We start from the raw sequence: 11,825 nt of genomic DNA on the forward strand, positions 1-11,825 counted from the left end.
CTGGCACTCAATATGAATTGATTACATTAATAAATCAATCAATAGTATAGGCTCAATACATGGTAATTGAAAGGGTGGTTGGGTATCTTAACTGATAGAAAGTTTATCTCACGTAACCTGGCAGCTCTGGTGGGCTTCTTGACCATTGTATGGGCCCTGTTTGATAGCAAGGTTCCAGTGAGAAGAATGAATACTGTCCTGTCCTTCCCTTAACAAGGAGGAAGAGAGGAGAAGGCAGTTAGCTGATGTGTAACTAAATTCTGACTTCTCATCCAGGAGCTATCATGGGTTGGGATCTGTATTGGAGCCCAGTTTAAAGGTCTCAGAACAACTTGAAAAGATGAACTGGCTCTGCTAAGTGAGCTTGGTAGCCTTTCTAAGTCACGTGACCTCCAGTCAGGTCACGGTATGGTTAACTACCTGGCCACACCTTTCTACCAGACAGTCCAGCCTTTAGATTTCAGAGGAGCTGCAGGCATGGGATGTACACCTCTCACTGATGTTGGCGGTTTAGCTGTACCTCCAGAGAGAAGGTATGCCTCTACATGCTTCTGAGCTACAGTGCTCAGTCTGGGCCACATATCTGTTGCCAAGAAGTATAAACGTAGTACACAGCAACCAGGGAAAGGCAGAAGTTAACTTTCCTTCACCTCCATGCTGAGCTGCAGACTGTTCTGGCTCGAAGCCAATGCCTGTCTATTACATAACTCATTGTTATCCTATGGCTGTTGCCTGGGAATCCCAGTGGGATCCTACCTTTTCCATGTTGCTGTTCCTGCCTCCTGCCTAGGAGTAATGAATGATATTTCTGGCTATACCACTCCTGAACTGAAGCACCTCACATGCAGCCATTCTATAAATAGCATGTGATGATTTAGAAAATAATGTTAAGAAATAAGAGTCAAATATTCATCAGCTACATCTGATATATACATCAGTAAAAATTTGTTTTATACCAATTTCTAGGTGTAAAAATTAAAAATGTTAAGAATGATAGTTTACTCTAATAGAGCTTTAAAAGTATAGGCTCAAATCCAGGAGGTATCGGTTCTTTAAAAATGGTATTTATGGGCATCAATAAAGTATGCTACGGATGTAAAACTTCTGAAGATTAATTAGCAAGTTATGCATTTAGTTGAAGGATTAAAAATGTTGGGCAAATTTAGCAATGAGAAAAATGGACAACTGTTTCCTTTAGCTAAACCATGCTGTGTTGTCCCTCCACATCCTGTGAAAGACCACTTAAGCCAGATAATATATTTTACAAGTTCAAACATTTATTTTTTACTTGCATTGCAGGAACACTTAACAAGATCCTGAAGAGAAAAAAAAAAAAAAACTCTAGCAATAAGGGAATGAATAATTGGATAGTTTACAGTACATATCTCTTAACATCTGTGTGTGGTATATTTTCTATCATGTAGTCAAAAGGAGCAGAGTGTAAATCAGAAATCCTCAGGTAATTTTCACTTCTAGAAAAACAGGAAAGGCTATATAAACAAAATAAACTGCACTGCCAGACGTTCACATACTCCTAACGAAAGTTTACAATTTCCTGCAAAAGAAATGTACCAGCTGCTTCAGGATGTGGGTAAGACAAGCATGTTCCGGTGGTAACAATTTCCCAAACAAGAAAAAAAGTTAAAAAGACAAATCTTTGCTAGGCTGCAGACTACCAGGTCTCCTATTTATGAGCAACAAGAATAGAGTAGATAGAGATGTTTGAGAAATAACTTAGAAATCAATATTCCATGAATCAGCAAAATCTGTCAAATAAAATGACTTTTACTTACAATGGAAAGAAATAGCTTTACCTCGCTGGATACTGTGGAGAATTTTATTATGAAGCATTAGACTTTAGGTTGACACACTAGATCTACTAAAATCTACAACCAAACAAAATAAATATACACATAATCCTGTAAGATTCTAGTCAATCCTTAATAAATAATATTTTTTTTTAGTAATACAAATACAGATTCATCCAGTTAAAACACAGTGTACATTTAGTTTCTCACAATCTCATTTGCTTTCCCTATCTTTTTTCATAAGCTTATCTTCTTTCAATGGTTACATATTCGTGCTATTTTACACTTTGCTCTGTTCATTATCATTCGTTATTTTATTCACGCATCCTTTCAACAAACATTTATTGAGTGTTTGCTAAATATCAGCAAACGATTGGGCCAAATCAGCTTTCCTTCTCTTTTTTTTTTCCATGTTGCACTCACTACCCTTCTAAATCTCATTCAATATTTCTAATAATAAAAAAGCCTCGTTCTTTATTCCATTGCTGTTGATCTCCCCAGAACTTCTATCCAACAGCTATTAATTTTACCTCTTTTCTCCTAAAGGTGAGACAAAGTGGGGTGGAGAGAGCAGGACGGTGAGGAAAGAAACGACATGTATTATTTGCATCCAACATGCAGTGAGTGCACTTGGCTTACCGTGTAATACATATTTCCTTAAGTTTCACAACAACAAAATAAGGCTGATGAATGGGAAACTGAGTCTCTCAGCACTTACGAGACTGGCTGCCTAAGATCTTGCACTGCTAGCAGCTGGCAGTGCCGATAATGAGACCTCTAAACCAGGTTGTGTTGTCCCTCTACACCCTGTGAAAGACCACTTAAGCCAGATAAGATATTCTGGGGTCTGTCTAACCCCAAAAGCTTTTCAGCAGCTCTTCTAAGAAGCAAAATTGTTACCCGATACCTTTTTTTTTTAAATCTCTGAATAAAATTTTGTTGGAATCTATACAACTCATAAAGCTCAGGCCTCTTCCTCTTCCATTTGCCTCCAAAAATGATATACTATTAACAAAAAAATTTTTAAAAATACCTTTAACAAGGACAAGACAACTCATACAAAGAAAACTGCTAATGAATAAATTTAAAATATTTTTTAAATTTTGAAATCTATCTGCCCAATGTATTACATTTGATTTTTTTTTCAGGTAACTCTTCTAATATTACTGGAAGTAACAGATAATAGACTATGAATAGTTAGGCATTTAAAAAAGAGTACTATAAATACAAATTAAACCAAGGGAAATGCAAACACAAAATGCCCATTTCATTAATAGAAATAAAATAAAATAATATCACAAAATTAGCATTAAAAAACACCATTTATTATGTTGAATTCTCTCTGATTATTACATATTAGTTTGTACCTTATATTCCTCATAATCACCGTTATCTAGCAAGTCCCTTTTTTCCAGTTCTACACGTTGTTCTGCAGAGGGCTTAGCTGATAGATGCTTAATAGAGGCTTGCTCATAAATGGGCTTTCCATTTAGAAAGAGTTCCTTCCAATTATGCATCAGCTTATGTGGAATCAGACTACAGGAAAAATAATAATAAAAAAAGGTAGAGGTAAATCAATGGTTAGTCAAATATACCTTAGTCTTAAACCTTAGTCTTTCTATTCTCATACTCATTCTGCAAGTCTGCTGTTTGAGACTAGGAATTCTACTTGCTTTTATATTTCTGATGACTAATAAAATGTCTAGAACTTAGCAGGTTTAAATGAATGAATGCTACTTAAAGCCACTTCCAACTTCGTTATCGACTATGCACTGACAGAGCAATGCATCTAAAAATAATTAGCACTATCATAATGCTTGGGTTTTTGGATTCCCCGCTGTGATGTTAAATAGCTGAGCAACATTAGGAAGTTATTTAAATGCTCTAGTATTAGTGTTCTTCTACGCAAAATGAACAGACTGAACACTTTCCAAGACTCCTTTAAGATGACAAAATGGTTTACATGTCTGCAAATAATTTGCAACAGAAAATCCAATGGATGGTAGTCTTATTGTTATAGCACATTTGGTAAACTTTAAAATTATTTTTCAGTAATTATTTCTATTTAAGTATGATGAATGACTAGGAGGTAACCAGACAGAGTAATAGTAAAACTGTTCCAAAAGGAACAAAATGTGCAAAGGAATAAAAGAGACTGATGTGGTTCAGATGCATTTCTCTAAAAATAGACTAGAGCTTGAAATTACAACTTAAAAAGTAGTATTTCATTCTGACACAGGCTAAACATAGATGAACTCTGAAGACATTACACTAGATGAAATAAGCCAGACACAGAAGAATACTGTACGATTCCACTTACGTGAGGTACTTAGAATAGACAAATTCCCTTGTTAACTTTCTACTTTAATTTGAATTTTCCTTTGTTTTTATTTTGGTATATTCTTAAAATTTTTGTTTCACTGAATATTTTTTTACTAATACTTTGATTCTTTTTAGAAACAAGGTACAATAAAAATAAATAGCATTAATTAATAAGATAATCTTTAAATAATTCCAGTCTTCTAGGAAGTGTTTCAGATAAATGATCTTAGCTGTCTTAGTAAATTATAGAGAATTTAGATATAGAATTTAAATGTTAAAAGACACATAAATACACATTAAATAAGGCTACTCGGTGGGTGAATTAGGTCAGTGATCGAGGTACTCTGGATCCTCCTTAGTTTTCCTTTCGTGAAACATTTTTGTCTCCCTTCAATTATTAACCTTGTGTCCACTTTATAATCTTATCCTTTCTCATTCTATGTGGTATCTCTATTACATTAATTATAAAAAAAACAATACTTACTTATTTGTCAACATTCGATAGTCTGCCACTTTAGTGGACAAATCAAGTATTTGATCCAAAATTTCTGCACATATTAAATAATGCTTTTTGTAACGGGCTTGAGCTCTTTCCACAGCAATCTGCTCATGAATTGCCTTCTCTCTGATGGCTTGCTCTTCAAAATCAATCTTGGCTTGTTTTGCCAAAGCCTAAGATAGCAAAGACATTTTTTAAGTCACCGTAATTGTGCCATGATTCAAATGAAAATAATGTCTTCATTTCAATAACCAAAATATCTCTAAATAGAATGAAACCTCCGTTTACACTGGGAAAAGATAAATAAAAGAGCACTTTCTCCTTAATACATTAAGTACTGTGTATGACAGCAAAGACAATATTGGAAATATTCCCCTATAAGCTTATCTTATCGGCAAAACATAGTACAGAGAAGAGTGGCCTAACCAGGGAAAGCCCATTGTGGATTAATGATAAACTGAATCTTAAGTGTTTTAAAAGAAGTCCTAATTTCACGGTTTCAGATAGTCAGAGTCAGGAATCACAGAGAAACAGGCAAGTCTGTGCTGGACCCCACGCACAGATGGCCTCTTCATACACATTCTAGGAGCCTTAACCTAACACATTTGCTCTGGCCAATGCCTTTTGTCTTTTAGTGGGAGAGTTCCAAAATAGTGATTTATTTTTGGTAATCCCCTCATTATACTGGCCTGAGCAAATCACACATTTGCTAACAAATGTTAAAAGTGCTGAGACAACAACAAAATCTTCTGCTATTATACAGCCTCAATAAATTGATAAAATTTATTCATAGAGACATCTATTTCTGCAGAAAGTAATGAAATACTTAAGCAGTTTGTCATCACCCTCTCCTTGGTTTGCACTATTATTTTGTGTAGAAAAGTCTTTCTTCACACAAAGTACAAAGGTCAAATTCAGCATGACCAAATATGGCTTTTCACATGGCTTTACCAGCTCCTTGAGAAATTCCATCCTGTGCTAACATGCTCCAGAAACAAGACTTGCCTCCTATAATTAAACCCAGTGAGTGTAAAATGGAGGTAAACTTGGGCCTCGATGGAGCTGCGGTAGAATTCGAGCCCCAGGATGTGAGTAGAACTCAAGTACTAGTTGTGAGTACCTGGGCAAATCAGAGCCTCCCTGCGCCTCCATTTCCTTAGTGCAAAGTGGGGATATTAACAAGATTTGGCATGAACTGGAAAACTAACCAGACCATCTCTGAGCAAACATTTAACATGATACTATTCACAAATGACTAAATTTGCAACAGTGGACTAATATTGTCCATTGAACTGAAGGTATGGCTCATTTGTTTTGTTAGTGTTGTTTTATTTTGTTTGTTTTATTGCTGCTGGGAAAGCAGGTGGGCTAAGTGACCTCTAAGGTCAATCCTCTTCATTGGGCAGGTTCAGAAAATATACCAGAATTGGTTGTTGTTTTGTACAATTGTTTTATGGAGAAAGCATACAATTTAAGTACAAAGCTTTGTGGCATGCTTCACGAACTGTTAAAGAGTTCAGAGGAAAGAGGAATCTGAGAAAATAGGAGTCGTTCAATGAGAATTTATGGAGAGTGACAGTAAAATGGGTCACGAGGTTGGTTTACTACAGAGTACCTGCGAAGCGTGTGGAAATATTTAGGATGTGATGAAACCAAAACCTTAAAGGGAACTGTGAAATGTCCCTAGAAGGAACAGAGCAGCTTTCCTCCCTCTTCTCATGCCTTTCTTCCATTTTTGTAGCTATCTCGTCTTCTATCTCTACTCACCCCCCAACTCTGCACTAAACCCACCATAATTTCCTGTTCCACTGCAAAGTGGGTTGCAGTCCTAAAAAAAAGAAAAAAGGAAAGGAAGAAGGAAGTCTGCGGGAGGCAGTAAATCTCAGCGGTTATGAGCTCGGACTCCGGAGTCTGATGGAGCCTGTTGGGCTCCAGGTCATACCACTGACAAGTGGTGTGAGCTTGAGTTTTCTAAGCTTCATTTTCTTTATGCGTAAATATAGATAAGGATAGTGTCTACCTGAAGTGGCCATTGCAGGAGTTATATATGCATGTAATGAACACAGCTCAATGCTTGACTCAAAGTAAACACTCAAAACATGTTAAATATTAATTTGTTTGATTATTGTTAGTGACAATAGTAGGTGGCACAGGAATTTGAAATCAGGAACTGTCTTAATAGATTCCAAATCGAAGAGATTAGCAGATTTCATCTAAAAACAAAACAATACAAAAACTTCTGATGATGAAAAACACAAGTTCTTTCTTTTTCTCAGCGTTCCAGACATTGCTCTAGGCCCTGGGGATATGGTAGTGAACGGATGCCAACATGGTCCCAGTTCTCATGGAGCTCTCGTCCAGTGGGGGAGGCAGTCAGGGAGCCACGCATTTAAATGTGTAATTGCACACTATGATAAGCATCACCAGGAAAGACTGTGGAGTGTGGGGTATGATCTAGACAAGAAGTGGCGTGTGCCTGGAGCTCTGAAAGATGATTATGAACGGGAGAAAGGCACGTGGGAAGAGGGGGAAAGGGAAAGGTAGAAGAAATAAGTTGTTCGAGGATCTGAGAGCAGATCAATGTGGCTAGAGTCCTGGGGATGGAGGGAACCAAGTCAGACGGAGGAATCTGGTGGAAAGGAAGCCATGGATGATTTTTTAGCATGAAAGTAGTCGTCAAATCCGAGAGTCAACAAGATTCCTCTGGCTACAGAGTGGAGAATGGTTTAGAGAAAATGTGAGTAGCGCGGGCAAATTGTGTAAGTACTCTCTAATTTTCCCTTTTCTTCATTTCTAACAGGTAATCAGAAGTCTTTTGAACTCCTGCGTTAGGGCATCTCTGCAGGATGGAAAAGCTGAAAACTGTTAGAGGCTCCATCTCAATTAAAAGGCTAAAGTCAAAGGCAAATTAATCTAGGTGACTCAAAGCGGGAGGTCTGAGGAGGAGGTAGAGAAAGATGTGTAGCCCACTCCCTGGTAGCTCCTGGGAGGTAGTAAAGCCTCAGAGGGTGACATCTGAAGGACCCATGAGTGCTGGAACAGCCTCTTCAAAGGCGTGTGCCACTGACGGCAATATGTGGGCTGGGATAGCTGAGGTCTCAATGACAGCGGACTGGGCTTGTGATCGCTGGGGTGTTTCCCCGACGACTTTGGCCCTGTGACCTGGGCCACTGTGCATTTCTGTGGGTGAGGTGAGTTGCTGGAGTTCCGCTTAGGCTGATTTAAAAAACATAGAATGTTATGTTCTTGCACAGCTCAACTGCGACTGCCAATTCACAGGCACGGAAGATAGATGAAGGAGACCACTGCAGCAGGAGCAGCGGAGACTGTGGCGTGGGGGACACATGGAGCAAAACGGACACATTGAAGAGCTATTTGCTACATGAAATCAACAGGACTTAGTGATGCTTTAGACATGGAGAAGTGTGAGTGGAACAGGCCTCAAGTGGGCCCTGGGATTTCGGACTTGTACAGCTGAATACATAGTGATGCCATTTGTTGAGACATGGAAACTTGAAAAAGACAGGTGATAAGGGGCAATAGTTTGGCTTTATTTAACGTGGAATTTGAGGTGTCTCTGAGATTTATGAAGGGAGAAGTCGGGAAAACAGTTGGACATATGAATCTACGGCTCAGAGGACGGAGACATAAAAGCATGAGTCAGAAGTCTAGTGCAGTCATTATAACTCTGTGGTTTTGAAGAGGTTGTCGGAGGAAATAACATCGAGAGAGAAGAAGGAGGCCCAGGACTGAGCTTTAAGGAACACAAACAACAAATGCATTGGTATTAACAGGAGAATATGACTACAAAGAAGGCTGAAGGGGAGACGGCCAAAGAAAAAAGGAGGAAAACCACGAGAGTGTTGTCAACAGGAAGTGACCATGTAATCACCGGTCGATACTATTAGTATTAATAACATGAGATGCTACTAATAGCCTGTGAGCATCATTAACAGACTCTAAAATTTTTAATAAATTTAAAAGTCCTTCTAGAATTCTCCTTCTTCTCCCACCACAAACAATAACAAAACTTTAAGAACGATAACAATTAAAACAACGATTTCGAAAATTTCTCTCTTCTTCACAAAAACGAAGCAGTAGTATGATAATGCTATCTATGGAGGGTAAAGTATATTTTGCTTATTTAGTGAATGATACTGGAAAGAAAAGGTGATGGTGTTGTTTTGACAAACTCAATTCAATATTTATTTATTTGGTTCCTATTTACGCACCAGCCACTGCTGAGGAGGTGATAAATTCAAACCGTGAAATCAGCCATCTCAGAGGGAGGGGTGCCAGGGAGCCAGATGCCTCAGTTTTAGAGAAAGGTAATCACGTGAGAAGTAAGGATGTAGCTGTTTCCAGGTGCTTCAGAACCTCTCAGTTCTGGTCTCTGAGGCTCTAGCAGGCCTGAGTGTCTCAACTCTCAGAAGTCAATTCGAGCCCAGTTAAAGAAAGAACAGGGAACGCTTCTCACCACAATGAGGCCAGCCCTGTTATAAATGCTGTACTACTCTGCGCTTAATTAAGTGGGCTTGCGAAGTAAATGTATTTGTCAAATAAGCACTTCGAAAGATTAGCTTAATACAACATATTTAATGTAAGCAAATGGCACTCAATCCATTCAACTTTACTCTTATCAAAAAAAGAGGAATGAAACAATTATCCAGATAATTCAGTTCTTGAAGAAGACACTGAGATCAATATTCATGCAGACACAAGGACTGGAGGTGAGAGCTGAATATTTGTAAAATCAGCTAAAGGGAGAGTGTACAGGATGCTGTGTGTGCTGTCAATGTAGTTACACAAAAACAAAAATGGGGAGATAGCAGAGAGAGACCATATAAAACATTAATTTTTATTCAGTGATTGGCAACTAAAGACAGATTTGTTTACCTTGACTTGGTAGAAGGATCAAAAGTCACCTTAGAAAGATTGTTTTAAGGGAGATATTGTTTACCGCTTCTCGATCAAGAGCATCCTGGAAATCTTTGAGTCGTCTTTCTTCATATTGTTTTTCTCTGAAAATTCTGTTTTGCCATAAAACTTCCTTTTCATGCCGGACGTGCATGAGCTGCACGGCGATCCTGCGCTCCTGCTGGGATTGCCGCATCAGCCGGTTGATGAGCTGCTCCTCCCGGAAAGCCTCCTGAAATCACCATTGGAAGAGTCAGTTATTTGACAAGGCCATGTCCAGAGGGCTAAGGTTCTCAGAGGGCTAAGGGGGCTGCACGTAAATAACGTGTGAAACACAGTATTCATCTTCATCAATTTCTGCCGTTTGATTTAAATTTGAACGTGGCAAAAATCAAGTCACAAAAATAAAATTGTCCAACAAAGGTTGTAAACTTTTCGTATTTAGAAGAAGCATTCTGGTGCTGCGACTCCCAATTATTTTAAAGGAATAATTAATTCCTTTAATATTTGACCGAAAAAATATGTTAGGGGGTTGTGTTCAAGGTTTTATAAACAAGGGGTATAATTCTCAATTTACAAGTATGTTTTCAGAAATTTGGAATTGTGCTATATGTACTCTTAACAACTATTTAGTAGTTGTGAAACAAATGCAGATACTGTCTGGCTGAAAATGGCAGATCTGATTTGTTCCCACTGGGGACATCTCAGTACCAGTGTGAAGAAAAGCTAAACTCTGACAGAATGGGAAGACTGGAGAAGAGGCTAAGGGGAAATGGCCTACTGCTTATTTTAGAAAGCGTTAATGGTTGTAATCTGAAAGAGAAACTAGATGCAATCTCTTGGCTCTCTTTAAGAGAATTAAAGGGGAACCAGTAAGTGAATAGTGGGAAAAGTATTATTAAAACTGGGAATCGAAGGCCCTGGCCATTGCAGCCACTTGTACCATTAATTGGCTGTGTGACCTTGGGCAAGTAACAGGAATTTTCAGGGTCTATTTCTTGACAGATAAAAAGAGGGGTTTAGGTGGAAGATGATCTCGAAAGCCCCTTCAAGCTCTTTCACTCTGTCTAAACAGAGACATCATGTGGAAGGAGAAGGTAATTAAAGTTCTCAAGGGGGAGGACTAGGAAGAATAATACCCAAGCACAGGAGTTACCACTTAACACTCAATCATCCAGTTATTGAGGAAGAAAATCTGGCATTCTTAATGACACTGTTTCACATCATCTCTCCCTCTGTGAGATTACAGGAGAAATACTATCTATATTTTTTTGAAATCAATATACAAATAAAAACAACACTCTGTGGTAAATGCCAAAACTTGAACCTGGGAATTATATAAAAATGTAGATTAAATAAAAGTTCAACTGAAAGTAAATATGATATTTTTCCTGTTAGTAACATATACCAGATTAAACAAATAAAATTATGAACAACTTTGAAACATAAGTCTCATCTAGTTGTAACATTCTAGAAGCTTTAATATTAATCATTTGTTTCCTTTTGAGACCCAATAGTGGGGGTGATGCAGAATGTAAAAATGGCCACAAGTTCTTCAGTTTTCTCCATGCACAGCTTTGCAATATTATCCTGTAGACAGTCCCATGAAAAAGTAGAATCTATTTCTCTACTCCTTAAATGTAGGGTTTGGGGTGACCACTGACTTAAAATGACCAATGAGACATTAGCCAAAAAAAAATGTTGGGCTTACTTTCTTAATTCTCTTATGACTGCTGCTACTGCCATCACATTTTCTGGTCTGCTTGAAAATGTCTGCCATATAGTAAGAGGCACCATTCTTTCCAGTTGGACCTGATTAAGCTCTCATAAGTCAGCTAGCCCCAGCCAACTCACCAGAGATGCTGACCAAAGGCATCTGAACGAGGCCAGCTAAGACCAGCAAAATGATAGCATAGCTGAGCATAGCCTCAAATGCCTACCACATTCTGGAGTTGTTTGTGACATAACCTTGGTTTATTATTCCAAGTGAATTCTATCTGACTATGTTTACAGGGAAAGTCAATTTAGTTGTCAAGATGAGATCTGGTCATAATCGGACTTGTCAGATATGTTTTGATTATTGCTTGGATGATAACACTTTATGATTAAAAAGGAAAAAAGAAAATTACTGTTGAATGGCTGAGTCAATACTATGTTTATGAAGCTTCAGTATGAAAAATAATAAAGTGTATTAAGACCTGCACCCAAAAGTTAAGCGGAAAAGATTTATTTTTTGTTCTATTGTACAAGTAGTTTATGTTTTAGAAACACACTTTTCC

The 11,825-nt window shown here is 37.9% G+C and overlaps 1 protein-coding gene across 2 annotated transcripts in view; it reads right to left on the bottom strand.

The window, feature by feature from the left end:
- Positions 1-3,157: 3,157 nt before the first annotated feature.
- LOC111731827 (sperm flagellar protein 2-like) overlaps positions 3,158-11,825 on the bottom strand; it is a 41,362-nt gene continuing 32,694 nt past the window's right edge. For both annotated transcript variants that reach the window (XM_023523678.1, XM_023523677.1), the window contains 3 exons: positions 9,590-9,778; positions 4,615-4,802; positions 3,158-3,344 (listed from right to left, as the gene is read on the bottom strand). In XM_023523678.1, the coding sequence (XP_023379446.1) occupies positions 3,158-3,344; positions 4,615-4,802; positions 9,590-9,778 (564 nt within the window). The remainder of the gene's footprint in view (positions 3,345-4,614; positions 4,803-9,589; positions 9,779-11,825) is intronic.

This window comes from Pteropus vampyrus, unplaced genomic scaffold (assembly GCF_000151845.1).
Source record: "Pteropus vampyrus isolate Shadow unplaced genomic scaffold, Pvam_2.0 Scaffold400, whole genome shotgun sequence".
NCBI lineage: Eukaryota > Metazoa > Chordata > Mammalia > Chiroptera > Pteropodidae > Pteropus > Pteropus vampyrus.